This window comes from Melanerpes formicivorus, unplaced genomic scaffold (assembly GCF_026170545.1).
Source record: "Melanerpes formicivorus ecotype bairdi unplaced genomic scaffold, bMelFor1.0.p_v2 SCAF_8, whole genome shotgun sequence".
NCBI classification, from domain to species: domain Eukaryota; kingdom Metazoa; phylum Chordata; class Aves; order Piciformes; family Picidae; genus Melanerpes; species Melanerpes formicivorus.
Window position 1 is genome coordinate 19,806,632 of NW_027142360.1, and position 22,530 is coordinate 19,829,161.

The window sequence follows — 22,530 nt, forward strand, 5'->3', positions numbered from 1 at the left end:
AAGAAAACAGCTGCTGCTTGCTGAGGCCCGTCTCAGAGAAACCAGCCCCCTTTCTCCCACAGCTGTTCCACACCCAAGGTCAGGTCTCCCATTTACTTCAGGTTTCTAGACAGATGGATTTCGCTCCTGGCTTGGCCCCTTGCTGCTGCAGCACTGCTTCTCCATCAGCTCCTGCATACACAGAGGGCACAAAGCTCTCCTCCCAAGGCCTAGGAAGACAGGACATAGTATGCACTAAGCCTCAGCACCTGCCCTGATCAAAAACTGGAAACAACAAAACATCAGTTCAGAGAAGCCAGGCAGATAACACCACACAGAGGCAGCTTAAGTACAATCTATATTATCTCTATATTTTTATTTGTCATCATATTTGCTCATTTCTGCAGAGCATAACATCACAAAGACCAAAATAGAGAGCGGCTTGTCGCTGAGCTCACATCAGTTCAACACGATAGGTACAAAACTAGGTGACTCTGTCTTATTTATCATACATTTTCTTTTGTTTTCAGTCATTTATATACAAAGAACTACTCTATATGGAAAAGTAATAAACAAATCCCATGGGTATGTTACATGGTAAACAAAAAAGGAAGGAGAAGGGAAGCAGGTGAGGGAGAGCAGCTCCAAGGGCCCAACTCCTCGAACCAACGCATTGGTTGGGGCCCTGGGCTGCCAGGAGCAGACCTGCCAAGACCACAGATGCCTCGGTCTCCTCAGTCTCGAGCTCTGGGTCTTTGATATTTGTTTCTCTGAGCCAGAACAGATTTTGAGCTAGTCCTTGTTCTGGCACTTGCCTGTCATGAGGGAGAGCAGGAAGCTCAGAGATCATTTTGTGTGGTGTTAAAAACAATCTGTATATATATATATATATATAAAACTATAACGCATGGCAGCTGGCTGTCGTTTGGGCACTAGTTCTTCACCAGGCTTCTTTGAAGGCAGCTAGTGCAAAAAGGTTTATACTAGAAACCACAACACACAGGAAGCTTTGAGAATATCCAGATCCTCTGCACAGCATATATATGCAGCATAGATTTCATAATCATTTCTTTTAAACAGAAAATTGCTTCCCCAAGCCTGGGTCACCTTCAAGCTCCGTGAGGCAACCCCAGAGAGTTCAGATCTCAGCCACCCAATGCAACAAAGCCTGGGGAAAGTCACCAATTAAGTGACACTGGGACATCCTCAAGGCCTGCAAATTCTATGATTCTGTGATTAAATGCAAGGAAAGGGGAGGAAGGGATCATGTCCCATGCCCCACTTTACTAAGAGAGCAGGGAAGTTTAACATAAATACCTCACACTAAAGGACTATTAAATCAAAGCGATGGAAGATGGAAGGAAAGCCCACTCAATCTTCAGCCCTGCTTTCCAGGCAACCTACAGCATGAGGAAAAGGAATTTTTACATCAAGCCCCCACAAAGCCTGGCTGAGCATGTTTGCACATCCATTCAAGCATCAACAGATTTAGAAGCAGCAGCAGCAACTGCATGGCATTGCAGGATGTGTGCAAATGGGGACATCCAGCAGCAGAGAAGCTGCTGGATCCACTGACTCTGCCTTCAGCTTCCTCAAGAGTCAGCACCACTGCTCCCACCTGCTTCACCATCCCCCCAAACCGAAGAGTATAGAAGGAGACGCCGTTCTTAATGAAGCCTTCCCCTATCTTAACCTCACAGCAGGGAGCAAACCCACCTCTCTTCAAGTCCTTTTCCCCTGCTGATGACCACATGCTTCTGGCAGAGGTGCTCAGGAACCGAGCAGCTCTTTGCTCACAGCTGCAAGCACACAGATTAGAATACAAGAAGAAAGGTAAACTCCAGGAAGTAATCAGGCCCCAGTTCTCCCTGTGGAGCAATGGGGGGCAATCTGGAAATGCACAGGTCTGCTGATGGCAGGGTGGCCATCAAGTGGGAGAGGAAAGGAGAAACTACAGCCAAGAACACAGCAGCTTGCTCCAACATCTCCCATTCCTGCTTGGGGTGAGTGTGCTCACCCCTCCTCCTCTAGACAATTATAAGCAAACAAGAGGCATTTCCTGGACCCTGGACAGATCTACAGAGGAATCATTATTTTTTTCTCCATTAAATACATAATGACCAATCCAAAACCAAAGGGACACCTTTTCCCACTCCTATGGATGCTGGCTCCACCTTTGATAGCACTGCAGCTGCTGCAGGGCCTGTGCAGCAACTGCTGCCTGGGACACTAAGAGGGAAAATTTTTACCAGCCACATCATGTCAGGTATCAAGTCTGCTCCAGTTTGGCCCAAAACAGTTATGGAAATAAAACACAAAGGAGTGTGAAACATCCCTTCCTGAATACTCCAGCCTAAGGGCAAAACACGTGGAGCCTGCAGGGAAAGTGAGTAATGACAAGCATAGGGAGAGCTACCTACAAGCAACCAGGACCTGCTCTGGCAGCTACCTGGTGCAATCCATACCTTTAAGAGGAGCAACTATGGCAGCAGGGGACATGTTTACAGATCTTCCTTTCACAAAGAGAAATCAAAGGGCTCTACAAACTTCCACCACTAATGTGGCCAGTCTCCAGTCTTGTTAGCAGGAGACAGACACTCCAGGGAGGCTGCTTGCCACAGGAACAGTGGAGAGATGGGAAGCTCTGACACCTGGTGATTAGAAAACCCTGCCCTTCTGAGACAGTAATTCCATCCCTGCTGAGCTTCAAAAAGCATCAGCTTTGATGAGGAACAGGGGGGATGCAGAGAGTGGAGGAACAGGAACAAAGCCCTGTCTTATTCCCCCTTGCTCACTCAAGTACAGGACTGCACAACCAGGTGCTTAGGAGGGCGGGGGCAGATGTTCTTTACTAAGCATTCAAGGCAATGGCTATAGAGTAGACCAATCTCTGATCTGGTCCTCAGGAATACTTATTACTGCATCCTAATCCCATTTCCCAAGGACCACAGAGATGTTAGTACCAGAGAGCTAGGAGAGAAAACTGTGCCTATATCAACCATTCAGGAAGAGGAATACAAAGCAGTCAGGTTGTCCAGGTGAGAAAAACAAACCAAACCAACGTTTAGCCACAACTCCAGGCTCTGGCCAGCCACGTTCCACACCCAGCTGGGCAGGCAGGGGGAAGCCAGAGCCCCAAACCCAGGAGCTTTGTATCAATTCATTCCAGTCAATTGCCGCCGTAGGGCATGGGCTGGAGAATGGAGTCCTGGCCATTCCCCCACCTCCACGCTGCTCATCATCATGTCCACACACACCAAAGCTGCTGGCAGCGCCCACCTCTGCACTCCCTACAAGTGATATGACCTGCGTGGTTCCGCTTCAATAAATTAAAAGAGAAGAGCAAGGAGAGAAGGAAAACAACAGCCTGTGCGGGCAGCCGCGCCGCCTAGAACTCGTCGTCGGAGCTCAGCAGCAGAGTCTTCTCGTTGTCCCGGGCCCCCGAGCAGCTGTGGGAGCGCGAGATAACGTGGCTGCCGTTGCGCCAGGGCGGGCCCTGCTCCAGCGTCGACTGCTGCGTGTACTGCTGGTAGGCCGGCGAGAAGTTGTGGATCGCGTCTTGGACGATGTCGTGGGGATTCATGGTCTCCTTGAGGCTGCTGGAGATGCTCTTCATGGGAGCGCAGCGGCCTGTTGGGGTAAGGTGGGGAGGGGTAAGTGAAGAACACTGCTGCCTTCCCCCACGCCCCTTTAGCGTGAAGGTAAGGAGAGCAGGGACCGTGGAGTCCTAGGTCCTGCAGAAGTTACAGGCTTCCTTAAGTGGCTGCTGAGGAAATCCCACACAAATTGTGTCACATTTTAACAGTAGCGCTCCTAAATCCAGACACTGCTAGTTCAGTGTATCCAGCTCAGCACCAAACGGGGGACATGCCACCAGAATGGGATCTACCCACAGCTGCAGCCTCCACTACACGCTACACGTGCTGGTTTACGTGTGCAATGAAGACAGCCAGGTAGAGAAGTGTTCCCATCGAGGGTTTCAGGAGACAAAAACCTAGGAAATTCTGAAAATACAGGAAAATGGCATTGGCCATTCCCACTTACTGGAAATTAGACTGATGGGTGGTATCAAAATGCCCACAGGAAAGAAATTATAGAAGTGGAAAGCGACACAAAGAAGGGCAACAGGCAGTACTAGAGGCAGAACCACCTCATAGCTGTAGGGTGTCACTGTGATACTGTGAAGGAAACAACTCTTGGAGGTGGTCCCACCCACGTGCTAAGCACAGAGGAAGACTGTGTGTCTTTCTAGGAGCTGCCATTTCTCACAGCTTCTAGGTCCCATTTCCAGCATGGGCTTCTGACTCTACTCAGTCCTGGGGATGAGCTCCCTAGATGACCAAAGCATGCTGATAATCTGTGGCACTCACAAATGTGAAAGGAAGCTGGGGTGGGATGGCAAACCAGCTCCTCTAAGAGCCTGTGCAACTCTTTGGAGAGATTCACACAGTCCTCACAGAAAGGCTCTAAATCCAGGTTTTATGCCACTGCCCATGGGGGCTGTTTTACAATTTATGATCCAGGGACAGAGAACAGGGAGCAGGCAAGATGGGAACCAGACAGAACAGCATCCCGGTTAAAAACCAAAGAAGACGAACACACAGAGCATGCTGTACCTACCGTATGGCCCGTATGATGGAACAGCTGCATCAGGGACCAGTGGCCAAAGCAAGGGAGAGAGCAAAGGGAGAGAAGAGACAGAGAAAGAGAGAAAGGGAGAGAGGAAATAACAAGAACTGAACAAGACCCACCACCAAAACATACCCTACTGTATCAGCCAGCAGTTTACTCTTTCATCACCCATGGATGTCACCTTTCCCACCTGCAGCCACTGTCCTGCCAAAATCTCTAGGGCTGGCTGGGATCATCTACATGAACACTGCTCCTGTTTTCTCACACCTAAGCACAGACTCACCCTATCAGGAAGGAACCCCCTTATTTGGGGAACACTGAATGTATTTGCATAGACTAGACACAACAGCCCTCTCTTCCCAGAGACAATGTCCACTTCCCTCTTCCCCAGAACAAGGATTATAGCAGTCCAGAAGTCACAAAGTCATTACAGGAAGAATCTTCTCCTCCAAGCCAAACATATTGCCACAGCAGAGCCTCATCTTCCTGAGCCAGATTCAAAACAGAACCTGTTTCAGGCCCCGTCCCTCCTGCTTTGGTCTGTTGCACAATCTAGAGCAATGGAGTTCCCCTTTGAGGAGACAGGAAGAAGGACAAACCCACTCTACCATAAGGATGCAACTTCTTGCAACCCTCAGGTCTGCAGCAAGCTTTCGTGGGTGGCACACTGGGGAACTGAAAAGGGAACAATGCAATTCACAATTGCACAATGAATCTCTTCAGACACCACGGAGGAGGGGGTACGATGTTTTGCCAGGCACTCAGGTTGGGAGTCATACCAGTGTGTTGGTTGCTAGAGGGACCAGTCCCCACCCAGTCTTGTCACCAAACAGACATGCCATCTGCACTGGCATATTTCCTACCTTGGGCATCAAGTCTCTTGTCCACATAAACCTTGTATGTGAAGGCGTGGCGCAGGGCGATGGCTGCAAAGAACATCTCCACACAGATGATGAAGTCCTGATAGCCAGCAGCTACGGTGCCTTCGCCCACAGACACGGTGGCAGAGTGGATCTTGGGGATGGCACCACACTTTTCCAGGATGGCCAACAGCATTCCTAAACACAGCAACGAGCTCATGTAAACATGCAGAAAACATGTAAGGAATGGCAATAGCTGTCTGTGCTGCATTGTCCTGGGTGCAAACCCATCTACAGAGAAGCTACACAGGGGGACAGATGCTCCCACCTGCACTCTCCTCAATGAGAAAGGAGCAAGACAAAGAATGCTCAAACACTGACCCTCTTCTAATCTCACCTGACACATAATCTGTAAAACTCAGTGCTGCAGGACTTAAGTCCAAAAGAGTAAGCAGCAGCCAGATATTTCTGTTAGTGCTTCTGTGATCTCAGCACTTCCACTCTCTAGAGTAAAACTTGAAGTAACAGGGCTTACTCTTTAAGCATAAAGTGGTTTTGACACACTGTCTATAGCTAGATGGCTGAAGAATTCCAGAGAAGGCAGAAAGTGTGTGACCAGATGACTCAAGATGATAAACTAGACAGCTTATTAATTTGTCTGTAGACAGGGAGGATGTGCCACACTCCAACTGGGGTCAGAGTGGCTGGAGAGTGGCCAGGCAGAGAGGGACCTGGGGGTACTGGTCAATGGTAGGCTGAACATGAGCCTGCAGTGTGCCCAGGTGGCCAAGAGGGCCAATGGCATCCTGGCCTGCATCAAGAACAGTGTGGCCAGCAGGAGCAGGGAGGTCATTCTGCCTCTGTACACTGCACTGGTTAGGCCACACCTTGAGTCCTGTGTCCAGTTCTGGGCCCCTCAGTTTAGGAAGGATGTTGACTTGCTGGAACGAGTCCAGAGAAGGGCAACAAAGTTGGTGAGGGGTTTGGAACACAAGCCCTATGAGGAGAGGCTGAGGGAGCTGGGGTTGCTTAGCCTGAAGAAGAGGAGGCTCAGGGGAGACCTTATTGCTCTCTACAACTACCTGAAGGGAGGTTGTAGACAGGTGGAGGTTGGTCTCTTCTCCCAGGCAACCAGCACCAGAATAAGAGGACACAGTCTCAAGCTGTGCCAGGGGAGGTTTAGGCTGGAGGTTAGGAAGAAATTCTACACAGAGAGAGTGATTGCCCATTGGAATGGGCTGCCCAGGGAGGTGGTGGAGTTGCCATCATTGGAGGTGTTCAGGAGGAGACTTGATAGGGTACTTGGTGCCATGGTTTAGTTGATTAGGTCGTGTTGGATGATAGGTTGGATGCGATGATCTCAAAGGTCTCCTCCAACCTGGTCTATTCTATTCTATTCTATTCTATTCTAACTGCCCAAATTCCACCTATGTTCCTATTCAATCTCTGAAGTGCAACTTGGTAAACTTAAGTAGGGGATTGAACAGGGATAATGCTTAGAACCAATCAGTAACAAGCACTAAGCTCAGGTGGAATTGCAGCTTTCTGAATGCGCCCCTGCATCATGTGCACGTTCTCTGAACACCCTTCTGCTCAGTGGTGCTTCTGTGGCAGCACAGGCTGCATTCAGCCAGCTTGCTGCTTCATATGAATCACAGGCACACCATTAACATTTTATTTATAGGACATTAAAAAAAAAAAAAGCACTAAAAATACTTTTTAGATGTGCCACATTAACCAATAAAATGGCAGGATGCAGATAAAACGCTGGCAGCTTGTGCTTTATGATGGTTCCAGGAATGCACTCTTCATCCAAACAGATGATTTTGCCAGGCAGAGGTGTGTGCACATACACACACACACACAGAGGTAGTGAGGATTCAGGAGCATAGAAACAGATGAAAATGAGCAAAACAGGCTTCCCAGATAAAAGCAATGACAGATTATAAACCAAATCAAATAACAGTAACACAAAAAGACATTCTGGCTATTAATCAGCATCTGCTCTATCAACTCTTGTGTCTGAGCCCCAGCACAGAGTTCTTTGCACCTACCAAGAGAAGGGAAAAGCAGCTCACCTTGCCAGAAGGACAGGAAGATTACAGACTTCACCATGAAGAACTTGAGGACTGGGCTATAGGGACTGAGCAGCTCCCGTGTGGCGAAGTAGAAAAGGAAGAGGGCATAGAGTGCCAGGCTGACAGAGATGTTGTAAATGATGGTCACATAGAGGTAGCCGCTGGTTACACTGCAAAGAGAAGATACACAAATGCCTGAGAGTTCAGCAAGATCTTTTCCCCTGCTGTTGTCACTGGGGAGTTCTAAGACTCCATTTCCTTCCTGCCTCCCTGTCCCATTCCCTCCCCTAAAATCAAGGTAGAGAAAACCTGAAATCAACAGGCTTATCCCTGCCCTCTTCTCCCACGCACACTCAGCCTGTGTTGTCTCCTGCCTTTTCCCTCAGCCCAGTACAGACATGGACCACAAGCACACCATAAGGACAGACAAGGAGCAGCCAAGGCATGCATGCTAGGAAAATAAACTTACTCAAAGTCACCATCCTGGTACTTGCCAAAGGCCTGAAGGATGACTGTGCTGATCGCCATGAGGGGCTTCACCACACAGAACTGCAGGGTAGCCTACAGAAATGAGGGAAGTAGAATGAGAAGACAGGAGGTCCAAGAGGCCATGTTCCCAAACCAGCAAAACAGCAGTGTCTCCACTGGGACAGTGCAGCAATGCAATACAATCCAGCTCCACAAAGGCTGGCCCTACTGCTTGCCAATTGATTGTGCTTGAGGCCTGCAGCACCTGACAGAAGAAAAAGGACATTCAGAAGTAGTATGCATGCCATCTGCTTGTCCAGGACAGGAAGAAAAACTTCTCTTTAGGTTGGTCCTTAGACCCTGCTCACTTGCTCTCACTTCCAGAGCTGTCCTTCATAGGCTGTGCTGCAGCACATTGATGCCTGAGGGGAAAAAACCAACTTGCACTGTGCTATGACATGGACACAGCAAGTTCAACAAGGGGATACCAGGGAAGGGAAGCAAACTCCAATCCAATCCATTGTCACTGCAAAGCTAGGCAAAGTGGTCCCCTGGACAGGAGGGGACTCTGGCTTTCTGAGGAGGAACTCTGCCAACTGCCACCATGCTAAGGCATTTGGTATACACAGCAGTGCATGTTGCAGACAGAAATGAAGAGCTGTTCAGTTGTCACCTGTATGGCCTCGACTCAATCTCCCCAAGGCTGCACAGCAGTTGGGATCAATTCTATCCATTCTGCCAGTATAAACCACTGCTCTTACTGTGCATCATCCTGCTGGAAACATTGAACTTCAAGGTCCTGAGACAGTAGAGGTTTGTGACCCTAAAAAAAAGTCATTCAAGTCTCCCTGAAGTAGCCTGGAAGAGCCTAGGCAGGTGTTGACAAGTGCACGTGTGGGGAGGGCTGTATATGGAAAGAAGTCAAAACCAAAGCAGGAATAATTGCTTTGGATACAATGCAATTTGTTAGTGGTCATAAGACTTCAAGGAGATTAAAAACCCCAGCACATGCCAGTTACTGAGTCACAGTAAATATGTGAACTGGAAAAGGTCAAGCTAATTCGTAAACAACTCTGTCCTCTGAGCTTCCCTTCCCTCCCCACTCTGGGGATGTTTTAACCATTTCCTTGCAACCCAAACCACTATGTCCTATTTTTAGTTGCTTCCCTAGAAGATGCCACAGCATACGGGAAGCACATGGATGGTGTGTGACCCATCTGTGAGGGTCACCAGACGGATCCAGCAAAGAATCTTTATCAACACATCTTCAAGGAAATAAGCTGCCCAGATTTTACACCACAGCCACAGCACGCCACCCAACTGCTGAAAGGCTGCAGGCAACCTAAGGAGCCTGACCCACAGCAAACACCTGCCTGAGAACAGCCTGGGGTGGAAGTGAAGACTGAACGGTTATAGCACACGGACTCCTTCAGGATGAAAAGGCTGTGAAGAGCAGAAAATGGGCAGGTAGTGGTGAGAGGCAACAGGAATGCTAGAGATGCTGAGAAGAGGGATAACATGGGCAAGGTGCTCCTTCCAGCACATTCCTCTTCTTGATCATCATGGTATTTGATACTGACCAGAGCAGCACTGAGATGTGCTCTGCTGCCCTTTTGCACCAGCCTTCCCAGGAATTTGCCTTGAAAGATCTTACTCAGCAATCCTGAAAGTCTGGAAGAACCAGAAAGCAAGTCCTGGTGTCAAATACTTCTCACAAAGCTAACATGGATCTCGAGCCAAGAAGGATGGCAGTATTTAAACATCCCTCTCTCACTGCCTCCACAGCAGACACAGCAGTTTGCAAAATGCAGGCCTGACTAGAAGAGCTGCTGCTAGACAGCAGTAATATCCACCTAAGGCAGAGCTACCAAATGAGCTGAGGATCTGGAGAAGCCAGCAGAATGCCCTTCTCACACCATCCCCTCAAAAAACCAAATAAAAGGTAAAAAAAAAGGGAGGGGGAGTTTCTAGTTTTCATTGTTGTGAAAAAAATCTCCCAAGCACAACCAGGTACAACCCATGTGGAGAGAACTGTCAGAGGCTGTGGGCCATGAGAAACAAGAGGTCTAAGGGAAATAACGTCTCCAGCCCTTGTTCACCTTGATGGGTGTTACATCTGCTTGTGACATTTAAAAGGTTTACTTTAACATTAGAAGCAAACAGAATGGGTGGTGCATCAAATGAAGAGTGTACAAAGCCCATGAGAAACAGGTGAAGCAGTATACTGGAAGCAGATGAGGACACACTGTGGGACAGAGACAAACGGAACAGAGAAAAGAAAGATGTGGTCCTTCAGAAAAGGTCAGCTGTGCTGTGGGGATGAATAGTGGAGATTACTTTGAGGCTGCATTGTACCTTCAATGTCCCTGCACATTGCTGAAACACAGTAGATGGGTCACAATGTGGAGGAGAAGCCAGGGCAGACCCAGTGACTGGAATTACAATGACTTAGGCTCTTACAAAGAGCCAGACCTGCTTCACGTTGTCTCGAGAAACCTTGTGTGTTCATTTCAGCAAGTGAGCAAAGCCTTAATACTCCCCTGCTGTTCCATGGCAGCCAGAGGTGACTGACCTGGGATGAGCAGACAAGGGCTGCATCAAGGTTCAGATCTCCCCCAGGCCCTCCCCCTCAACATACCCAATTCAGAACAGACAGACACACAGGGTGAGCAACGCTCAGTTCCTCCTACAAAGCATTGTGTCACGCTTAACCTCCACCCCCTCCTCAACTCCAAACCACATCTGCTGCAGCGCTGGGAATTCAGCAGGCTGTTACACAACTGTGAGGTGTCTGCCACAAAACACAGCCATCAATTTCTTAAAGTCAGGACCTCTGCAATCCAGAAAGGGAAGGGGAAATCAGAATTTCTTCCCAGGGCTAACACCAGGTGTGGAAGATAAATTAGGTCATTTCTGAGGGCTTCCCTGATGTGGGGTCTAGTAGAAAACATTAGGAACTTTCAAAGTAAATAAAACCCAAAGCACCTCCTCTTCTCAGCAGTCTGCAAGCCTCTCTGATGAGTGTTCATCCTAGAATTTCAGCAGCAAAAGGCACCACTGGCACCCCCATGCACTTCATCACTTCTAGAGGATGGCAGAGCTCCTCCAGCCCATACCTGTTTGCAGAACCTCAGGAATCCAATCGAGTAAGTCTTTCCCCACAGGCAGCAAGTCCCATATACACAGCTGGACCTGAAAGAGCCAACACAAGGTGACAGAGTTCAGAAGCAAGATTTGGGTTAGAATGCAAGATTTCCACCCTCTTTGTATACCCCTCTGTGGCAAACATGAATGACTAGTGCTTTTTCCAACCCTGCTTATTGTTACAGCCACACCTTGGTTCAGGGATGTGTTCAGAGCAGCATCCTGACTCCTAACTCCACTATTTTTTGTTTTTCTCTTCCCCATACCCTCCTTTTCTTTTTTTTTAATGGAGTAGAATGGGGAGAAACACAGATCCCAGAGGAAGAACATCCAACTGAGTACAGAAAATATTTGAAGGAGAAGAGAATAAGAAAGGAAACAAAAGAGTAGGCAGGTGCCCAGAAAATCTGTGAATCAGTTCAGCTTTCCTGAGGTGATGTAAGCAGCCAGATCTGTCTCAGAGCAGGGTATTGGCAAATCACCACCACCCATGCTGCCCAGTCCCAGCAGACATTTGTCACCTGACAGAATTTTTCAGGGCAGGGACAGAGGCATGGTAGATAGGCACAGGAGGAGAAAAGCATCACACTGTAAGCACAATACTCACTCAATTGGTTTCCCTCTGATCTCAGACATGATGGAGCTCTCCCCTCCCAAATACTCATAGCAGAGGCTCAGAAAGTTGTATATTACAAAGGCTGCAAAGACATCAGAGTAAAATGACAAATGACAACCAACTCCTAAACAGGTGCAAGGCCTGAGAGCACAGGCAGCAGACCAAACATAGCAGGGACTGCTTATGCAGCATCTTTCCCTTCAAAGCACTCCAGATTATTTTCACCGCATTTATCGTCCTACCTCAGCACTCACAAGGCTGTGCACCGGAGTTTGGCCAAGGTCCCAGGCCAGTTCCATGGCTCGTGCCAAGAGGGTCACAGGACCATCTAAAACTGTGGTCAGTTTCTGTTTTACTTGGCATCTGTGAGATGCCATTCTTTGCAGGGTTCCTGTGTGTTATTCCAGGACATTACACTGGCACTGAATAATTCAGGAAAGCTCCCTCTGATCTGTCAGCCACATCTTATCTCCTCTATTTAACCATTTAGGTGACAGAAGGAACAGGACTACAGACCTAAGAGTTGGAGAAGCAGAAGGTTTTTTACCCACCAGTGAAGCTGTCTTCATGTCTGGTGGAGATTTGTGGAAAGCAGGCTCTGTGCCTCATTTCCTCAGAAAGCTGACATTTCTTCTGTACTCGATAGCCTTCTCCTTTCCCTACCTCTTTTCTGCCTTCCTCAGCAGCCTGGGTCAGTTAAGAGCAGCCTTCTGTGTCTGACTGCTAATATTTTAGCTTATTTCAATTCTCTTCAAGGCTCAGATACATAGAAACTGAGGCAAAGATGCTGTGGGGAGGGATATCTTCAGAACTACTTACACCTTTACGTTTCACAGGATCCAAAACCTGTTTAACTGTGCCTGGAGTAGGCCTGGACATACCCCACATCAGGCTGGATGTGAGGAGGAAGTTCTTCACCATGAGAGTGGTGAAGCCCTGGAATGGGTTGTCCAGGGAGGTGGTTGAGGCCCCGTCCCTGGAGGTGTTTAAGACCAGGCTGGCTGAGGCTCTGGCCAGCCTGATCTAGTGTGGGGTGTCCCTGCCCGTGGCAGGGGGGTTGGAACTAGATGATCCTTGTGGTCCCTTCCAACCCTGACTGATACTATGATACTATGACACCTGCCACTCTCTCCACTTGTCATAATTACTGCTGGGCCCTCATACAGTTGTGAGGTTTTTAGAGCAAGCATTGTACTCCTCAATTTGGCACATACAGCCCTAGAACAAAATGACAGACCAGGTGATCCATCTTTAAATGTTATTTTCTACAATGGTCTGCATCTGGCTGCTCTCTGGAATGCCAACATCCAAAACCCGTTTTTGACCCTCAGCACTGATACAATACAAAGAGAAAATAACTTGAGATGGAAACAGGAGTCCCAAGGAACTCAGAAATGAGAACAAAAGCCTAATAACATACAGTGCTGAGAAGCTGACCTCACCAGGCTGTTGGTTATTAGACCTGAGGTCAATTCCCCCATGTGGGTAATTTCTGCAGTCAGAGACAGCCATCAACTCTAATTCTTCTACAGGCATCCAAAATGTGCTGAGTGTGGTCCAAAATGCTCATAGTCTCAAAACAGTGTATTTATGGCTTGTAAGATATGCCTAGCTGGCAAGAATACTACAGCACATAAAAGCCAGGGCTACACCTGCTTCTATTTACACGGTTGGGATATTGGTATTCCATCTGTCATCGTTGTTATTGAACCAAGTTAGGTATGTTCACCCAGCTATAATTTTGCAAATGCCTTAATTAGGAGAGAAAACACCATGGAAAACTTATTTGAATAACCGTGGTAACTCCTTTTGCCTGCAGTTTTCTTCCAACTTAGCTGACAGCTTCCAACACCCAGAGGGAGAAAAGCTGAGCCTTTCCTATTGTCCTCCAGTGACCCCTGCCCTCCGATGTTGTCATTACAATACCGGCTGCCCATTCAACAAGCGCTGGGGAAGAGATGGTATCAGAGAAAGAAAATAAAAGGGCTGGGAGGAGGAATATCTGCCCCCAAGTCCCCTTAAAAAATGAGTGCCAACTATCAAAGCTCACCACACCAGCAAAGGACTCTTCTCCTATTCCTGATCCATAATTATTCAGCTGGTGCTCAAGACATCAGCATAACAAAAAGAAATCTACTTGTGTGATGATGATGCCCAGGTTGGTACAAAAGCACAGCCCCATGTAAGAGCAACAGCAAAATATGCCCCTCCTAATGCACATTCTGAAACAGTCCAGTAAATGGTCTAAGACAGCTTTAAAAATTCATTAGTAGGGTCTTCTCCCTCCATTCCCTAACAGAGCTGCTTCTTGCTTCACCACCTAACACCTTCCCAAAAGGGAAAGGATGAGGTAGATGGCAAGGGAGAGAAGAAATCAAAACTGCTGGTTCAAAGTGATCCCCAGGAAAAGAGAGGGAGAGAACCTGCTGGCTGAAGGTGCTTTCATCTCCACCTGCAGTCTTTTCACACGGCCCAACAATGTGCTGAGGTAAACCCCAGAGCACAGGCTGCCTCCTGAGCAGACACTCAGATGTTTGCAAACTCTTGGAGCAAGCAGGCAGAGGGATAGTGGCTGTTGCTAGGAGAGGAATTTTTCAGAGCAGCAGGCTTCCTGCTAGATCTACACACAAGCACAGGGCAGGGAAGGGAAAAAAAAAAGCCAGACCCAAACAAAGATGCCTTCTGAATCACGTGTGTGTGTTTGCCATCTGCTGCTGCATCTCAGAGCATTGTCATGGATGTGAAGGAGGGCCTGCTGGTCCCTTCAGCTGATGTTCACATGGCCAGGCAAGCCCCTCTGCAATGCAGATCTCACCAAAACAACGGCACCAACAAGTTGTGATTTAATGAGGTTATGGTGATAAGCTGTCCTGAAAAACACACTGCTAGAGTGCAGTTCCTCCTGCTGGGTGGGTAGAGGCTTCTTTCTGGATGAGATCAGGAGGGAAGTTTAGATAATATTTGGTGCACAGCAACTCTTTCCCTGACAGAAAATGTTAGTTGTTATCATCTGCAGCAGATAACCAAAAGTGAAGCAATTGGTAACTCATCCTCGACACAGCATCCTTTCTCCTGCAGGGCTCCAAAGCACTTTACACCTCACCAATCCCAGCACATGGTGGCTGTGCTACCCTGTGTGAGCACAAAAGTGGCCACATGATGGGAACAGAAGAATATGTTGCTAACAAGCTGCACCAGAAAAACAGGACAAAGCAAGTGCCTGGCTGCTGCTAAGTGCTGTTAGAAGAGTCAGAAGCTAACCAATAACTTGCTATAAACACCCAGGTGGAATCTTGCTTTACACCTTCCTGAAGCAAAGAAGCCAAGAAAATCATAAGCTTTCTCTCTACAGATCACTGGAGGGAAGGCTCAACACATCTTGTCATGCTCAGAGGTCCTTGAAAGCAAAGGTCAGGTTGGATGGAGCTTTGAGCAACCTGATCTAGTGGAAGATGCCCTAGCCCATGGCAGGAGCACTACACTAGATGATCTTTAAACCACCCTGTGATTTCATGATTTTCAGTCACTGGGCAAGCTCATGGTCTGGATCCAGGGAAGCACATCCTGTAACTTTGCCTCCCTGGGTGACAGTGATACTTTCTTCATACAGTGATACTTTCTCCATATTCCCAACCAGAAGCAAAAGTTTCCTAAGGCCAGAGACTTCCCACCTCCCCCATTTTTGGTCTGACCCTTCCTTACCTTCATAGCAGTCCCTCACTGTGCCAAAGTAAACATAGTACTGGTCATTGGTGAAGAACAGGAGGCTGAGCCATGAGTCAAAGGCGTAAATGGGCACAATGAAGAGGATCCGAACAATGTAGCGCTGCTCGTTTGGGCAGCTATAGCAGCGAAGATGCATGTAGATCTGAGAGGACAGAGAGGGGAGACCAGGATCAGTGGAACTGAGAGGAGAAAGTGGAACTGGAGAGTCAACTGGGCCTGGAAAACCAAACTCAGTAAATTATCTTGATTGCCTCCAGCAGCCTCAAGGTGCCGGACATTAAAACTCAACAGTAGTATGGCATTGATGTAGGATCCCTGTTTGCAGAGAGGAGGGAGGAAAAGGAAGCAAACACATTTCTAACCTAGTTTCCTGTGAGGAATTAATTTACTGTTATTATCACCATCTTGCCCCTATTCTTTTGTTCATACCTTTTTTTCCCCAATTATCAATTCCTGTTTTCCTGTTTTAGATGTCTTGGATTCACAGCACCGCAGGCTGCTTTTCTCTGAAGAGGGAAGGAACGTGCACTTAAGCTCATGCTCACTCTAAGCACACTCATTCTCTTGGCAGGTTTGGATGTTTTTCAGACTTTCACCTGAAACAACCCAGGAGAGCCCTTCACAGCACTGCCAAGAGCTGATAAACCACAGCCTGTCTGCTCAGAAAGTACCATCCTGAACGCTGGTGAGAGCAGAGCCAAAAAGCATCAGCCACCCCCCAGCTCCTGAACTGTGCTGAAAGGAACCATGCAGCCACATCACCTGCTCTGACTGCACACATGCCAGTCTCCCTAAGTCACAGTCTTCCTATAGGAGTCACTCACCCTCCCCACTCCCACTACTCAGTTTGCTCACCACCATTAAACCCCACACCTAAGCTGCTTTTTCACACCTGCTGGGAAAGGTACTGACCACAAGCACACCCTGAAGATGAGCACCACTCCTGCAATGGCCTAATAACACAGCCAGAGCTACACTCTGCTGGCCACACAGACAGCAGAGGGCGAGTTCAGCGGAGTGGGGGCCTCCATAAACCAACTCTGATCAAGCTGCTGGGATTAACAACAGCTAGTTTATCACATGTGTCTCATGACTGACTGATTTTGCCAACTGAAGAGGCACAAGCAGTGGTCTGAAGTTTCCTCCTGCATTTTGGGGGTGCTGTGAGGATTCTTCAGGATCTAATGAAGTACACATTGTTACTCTCACTTTTCCCTCATAAGGCAAGGGGGGTTGTGTCTTCTCAGCTGTCTGTTCCTCATCTCTCCATGCTTCCTGGCCAAATCTGGTCACAAATCACCTGAAGAGCTCAAAATACTTCTGTTTCCTGTCCCTGTCCCACAAGGAGATCACAAAAGCCTCATTTCCTGAGGTGACCAGACTGAAAATAAACTAACAAATCTCAATCCCAGCGACAATCCCAGTGACACACCTCACCCAGCTCAGGGACAGCTGACACCAGAGTTCAGATGACTCTAAGCTTTGCCCTTGGGATGTCACAAGAGGCCTGTGAGTAGGCACAGGAACTGCTGCCATGTAGCAAGACAGCAGCATGTTTCATTCAACACTATTTGCCTGGCATTGACCCCCACTGGTTTCTCCAGAGAAGGGCATTAATGCCTAACTGTGCAATGCTATACTGCAGAGGAAAGATTTCTTCCTGCCCTCAGGAGACAATCAGTTTGTATTCTGAAACAGGAGGATCCATGGCAGTTGAAATGGTTAACCAAGCTGGTGAAACTGCAGGTGTTAAACTTATTCCTCAGTGACTAATAGATTTTAGAACTTCACTGGACTCTGTACTCCATCAACAGGCTGTAGTTTTCTAGACCCTAGTCATCAACCTGGAATTTATGGACCAACAGGTACCAAACACAGGATGATAAATAACAGGCCTTGCATTTCTCCACTGCGTTTTTCAGTTCACATGACAACCACATGAAAGAGAGGTACAGAACAGGATGCAGGCTTTGACTTGTTCTAGGTCTCAGGATACCTGCCCCAGAAAGAGGAGAAAAGTTAAAATACATCATTTCCTGCTACTCCTTTCCGTAGGGGAGTTCAGCCTGTGGAATCTACTGGCACAGGAGATCAAAGGAGGCATGTCAAAGAACAGATGACCACAATCATTTAGCTAACAGCTGACAATAACAAAATGGCCACATCAGACTACAAGACCTGTGAAAGAATGGCTTGAGATAACACATCTTTCTGTAACCATTCAAGAGATGGCCCAGTGTTTTACACCTGATAGTTTTATTAAAGAGTTTGCTGCTTCTCCATTCACAACATGGAAATGGTCTGAACCTGGGCAGGAAAAGGCCTTTGTATACCAATTCCACCTTGATCATAGCAGATGATACATTAGACCCCAAAGCAAAGGTACTGGTACCACTTGAGAGTCTGCAAACTCTCACAGACATATCTAGCAGAGATACACCAGATCATGTGCTCATCCATGCAGAGAAAAAGATGAGAAGTACCAAGTGACAGGGTTTTACCTGATGGCAGGTGATGAGCAAAGCTGTCCATACAAAGAAACCTGAGATGGCCTGAGCAGCGGTGGTCATGAGGAATATTGGCTCCTCCACAGCCGTGGGGCTGCCATCCTCTGGCATCCAGGAAAAGTTGGGAGCCACAGCTGGAGGGGTGGCAGTTAACCCCAACCTGGGAGCTGCAGTGATGTCAGTCATCACTATCATGGTGCCTTTTGGTGCGAGGTTCCAGTTGCAATTGCTAGAGAGCCACCCACGAGCCAAGACCTGTCAAGGGAGAGAACCAAAAAAGTAATTGAAGCCAGCTTGGGAGCATAACAGTTGGAGGACTTTGCATCTCTCACATGCCTTTCACCAGGCTGCTCACATGCTTTACAAACAGGACCTGGGTTAAGTCTGCCACGGCCAGCCCTTGTGATACACCAAATCACGTGGCACTCTGGATCTGGAGCCTCTCTAGCCCTCACAACACAGCCTCTCCAAGACCACGAAGCACTGCTGCCACCAGCGTCACCACCCTTCTGCAATAAAAACAGCTGAGAACAAAAGGAATACCACCTTCACCTGAGATCAGATGGAAGCATCTAAGCCATGCATACCAGAAGATGATGGACTCACTTAAGTCAACAGCTCTACTTTCCCCAAAAGCAGTAGCAATTCTGCTGTGTCCTGAAAAGCCAGAGTCTTAGTTGCACAGTTTCATCTGGAAGGCAGCAGACCAAGCAGTAGCAGGCAACAACCACACGAACCACAAAGTGTCACTGCACAGCAAGGGGGAAAGAAGAGCATCTTTATTCCTCCAGTGAGTAATCTCCACCTCTCCTACTGCCATTTGGAAACCACACTCAGCCCAAAGAACCTTTATGGGAAGGATATGTGCTCAAAGTTCTCCTTGCTAGAAAAGAAGAGCAGGAAAGTGATGCTTTCACCAAATGTTGCGTGGCACGGTACATTTAGTCAGCCTGTCATTAATCCTACCAACTTAGCATTGTTTTCTAGATGATGTGAATTTAACCCAGATGGATTTTTAAAGCCAGGTGACCCATGAAAGCCCACCCAGAACACAAGGATATGCAAGATTTCAAAGCAGCATGATCCTGGGCCATTCCCTGGATGAAAAGCTATTTTCTTTAAATGGAACAAATTCTTGAAGGCCCAAGATCTAAAGCAGCTACCATTTTCAATTTAGTTGTAAGCTGGCTCTGATGTGACCTTGTGGGTTGAAGAAAGATAACCCAATTAAACCAAGATCACAAGCAGGCAGCCATTGGTTCTATCCACCAGAAGAGCTGCTTCTGATGTGATTGTAGTAAAGACATGGTTATAATGGCGTAGAATTGGCTCCCCCTGATAGCCTCCTAATAGTTTTGGGGGTATTCTCTATAAAAGTGCAACACTTAGCTCTTACACAAGCCTTTTAAGAGCAGCAGATGGAAAGGCCTTTAAATAGGCTAATGATCCATCCCCAGAGTTTACAGCTGCAGCAAGGACAGCCATGTCTGCCATTTGCTAGCAGGTCACAGCAGAGTATGAAACACAATATACAACTGCAGATGAGCTGCCCCAGCCTTGCTTCACCTGAAGTCACAGCATGAATCAGGGAACAGGTAAAAGCTGAGGACCAGCTGCAAATCACTTCCATGTGCACACTAAAGCATACAAATGGCCCCTCCAGCACTGCTATCCCACACCACACACTAGCACCAGCGGCGTGCAGCACTCTCAGGTTATTTATGCCACATTTCTGCTTTCTTACACAGGGGAAGAGAACAAACACAAATCCCAGGAAACAGCCAGATTTGTTTAAGCAGATATTATCTTACTACAGAGAGAGCTGCCCAACTGTCAGGGTTTAATTTACAAAATAATCTTCAACCCTGGCTTTTTCTTCATTCTTTCCACTCATTCTTTTGCTAGAATATCCCTGTCCAGAGCTACAGCTTCCCATAACTGCATGTACCAAAGGGCAGTATTGCCTTTCCAGACTGAGCAGTACAAGAAATGTAACTGCTAAGTTTTAAGTTTCAAAGCACACACACACACACACATTACATTATCCAGACTGTATCTTACAAATTTGGAGAGAAAGGCTGGATGGAGATGTCAGAAGGCAGAGAGGTTTTTATTGCTTCGAGAAGAAAGGGATTTCTACCCAAGTGGCTTCTGAAGCAACTGAACACTCACAGTGCTAAGAGTGCTTCTGCTAAGCTCACAAAGGGCAGATCTGAAATGAAATCAGAGCAGATGCACCTGTGGTTAATATAGCTCTAAATAAAATCCAGCCAGCTGAGATCCTGCACATCCCAGGGCACTTTGGGAGCTATGCAAGACAGGAAGCTGCTAAGCCCTCCCTAAAGTTCCTGGGAGAGAAGGTCTCTACTGCAGACCACCAGTGGCAGGTGGGACAGGACCTGGAGCTCCACACCTCAGCTAATTAAACAGCACTAACAGCAAAGACCAAAATGCAGCACTGATGTCAGCAGAACCAAGGATCTGAAAGGGAACTCCACTGCTACTCTGCACCTGTTTTAAAAGCAGATCCAAACCAGCAAAAAGCTATCAACAAGCATTTTGACATGACAAGGGTCATGTATTCATAAGCAAGGACACCTACCGGTTCGAGTTGTGTGTATAAACCTAACCACTGCCCCCTTGTGATTACACATCAACAGTCATTAATTACATGAGTATGCATCATTCTTCACCTAATCCCCTTTAATTCACACAGTCATTGAAACTAATAACTCTTTCCAGCACTGCACCCTGAAAGAAAACAAACACATTTTCTTCATCAGAGCTCCACTTCTCCCCCCACAAACCACTTCACCCTTCAGCACGTCCCTGTGGACAACCTTTGTAAGCATTTGATACTTATTGGTTGTAGGCATCAGCTTGCAGTTTATTCTCCTTGCTAGTGAAGCACAAAGGAACACTGTACTCTCAGATTTGCAAAAATTAAGAGATACCTTCCTAATCATCCTTTCTAATCTCCTAAAGTCCCATACACCATTGCTATAGTGACAGGCATAAGCAGTGCACAAAGCTGTTATAATAAGATTACTGTATGGAAGAAGTCGAAGCTTCAAGTGCAATTCTGTACTACATTGAAGAAATAGGTAACACCACAGATGCTTGGAGCCTTTACCAGCTGAGTGGGTTTCAGCTCATTCACTACCACCAGGTCAGAGTCTGCTAGCCCCCATCCTGCCTCATTAAAAAAAGCACCATGAGGGCAGGCAATGCTCTTAACAGGCTGTGTTTGCAGGATGCCTCTTCCCCACCATGTAACAGGACACAAGTCCAGCACGCCAGCAGAACAAGCTTCCAGCAAAGGAGCATGCCACAGCAAACATGCTGCCTTGACAAGCTACAGATCAAGCACCCTGCTGTAAGCAGCTTCCCTCTTACCTGCCACAGCAAATGTGTTTCTTGGACACCTACCTCCTGTGCAGCTCATGTCAGTGCCACAGCGCATATCTTCCTCTCGCACCCAGAGAAGGTCCTTTCTGACAGACACAAAGCTATTTTATATTCACCTCAATTTTCTCCACTCCCCCATTTTGCTACCCCAGCTGTGCAACAACCTGACAAGGGCCAGGCTACCGGCTCTGATGTCTTTTCTGCGTACTCCCCTCAGCTGGCTACATTTCTCTGTTGTTTCTTGCGCATTTTAAGCTCCTTAGGACAACCATCTTTTTGTTCTCTGCCCCTACAGTTCCCAGCACTGCGAGGTACCAAACCATGAGGAAGGCACTTGACACTACAATATTGCAAATTAGAAACTTGAAATACTGATGCAATACAAACCAAACTAATGCATAATTCATTTTGAAGAGTTCCTTACTCTTCTGCCATATCCTGTTCTCTCTGCTCATCTCTTTAACCTTCACCTCACTGCTTTCACTTCAAAGGAGAGTGAAGTTACTTGCACACTTTTTCTCCCTCTCTCCTAAAAAATATCAAAAGGAAACATTTCAGCACTTCCCAATCTCACTCTTGACGCTTTCCCCATTTCCAACTGACTACCTTGCTCCCCTGGAAGCAACCTGCATTAAAGCACCTCTCAAACAAGCACACTTATTCTCCCTCTCTCCTAAAAAATATCAAAAGGAAACATTTCAGCACTTCCCAATCTCACTCTTGATGCTTTCCCCATCTCCAACTGACTACCTTGCTCCCCCCGGAGGTAACCTGCATTAAAGCATCTCTCAAACAGGGCCAGGAGGTCCAGAGAGCCAGAAAAAGCACCAAGCTTTGGAAACTGGAAACATGCACACAGAAAAGTACATCTGGATAAACACACAAGGCTTTTTGGACACAGGCTTCCCTGTATTTTAGGACAGCCACAGGAAATGTCTATCAGCTGGCACAATTCCTCTGTGTGGGCTACACGAGCTTCAGGAAGTGCTTAATCTGTATGAGGTCTATACCTAACACCCCAAACGCAGAAGGCAAAGATGACATCCTCAGCCCCAATGTTCTATGCTGCTGCCCAGACACCATTACAAAGTTTTGCTCATTAGAGCAAGACA

At 47.4% G+C, this 22,530-nt stretch overlaps 1 protein-coding gene across 4 annotated transcripts in view; it reads right to left on the minus strand.

The window, feature by feature from the left end:
• Positions 1-329: 329 nt before the first annotated feature.
• TMEM184B (transmembrane protein 184B) overlaps positions 330-22,530 on the minus strand; it is a 30,675-nt gene continuing 8,474 nt past the window's right edge. Inside the window, exons 1-10 of one of the 4 annotated variants that reach the window (XM_068142446.1) lie at positions 21,440-21,504; positions 18,005-18,265; positions 15,480-15,645; positions 11,769-11,859; positions 11,134-11,209; positions 8,019-8,110; positions 7,550-7,719; positions 5,475-5,669; positions 4,600-4,623; positions 330-3,609 (exon numbers count right to left, since the gene is read on the minus strand). In XM_068142446.1, coding sequence (XP_067998547.1) covers positions 3,368-3,609; positions 4,600-4,623; positions 5,475-5,669; positions 7,550-7,719; positions 8,019-8,110; positions 11,134-11,209; positions 11,769-11,859; positions 15,480-15,645; positions 18,005-18,205 — 1,257 coding nt within the window. In that variant the 5' untranslated portion in view covers positions 18,206-18,265; positions 21,440-21,504 and the 3' untranslated portion in view covers positions 330-3,367. Of the gene's footprint in view, positions 3,610-4,599; positions 4,624-5,474; positions 5,670-7,549; positions 7,720-8,018; positions 8,111-11,133; positions 11,210-11,768; positions 11,860-15,479; positions 15,646-18,004; positions 18,266-18,383; positions 18,463-21,439; positions 21,505-22,530 lie in introns of those variants that run through there. The other 3 variants (XM_068142445.1, XM_068142444.1, XM_068142443.1) reach the window with 3 other exon arrangements.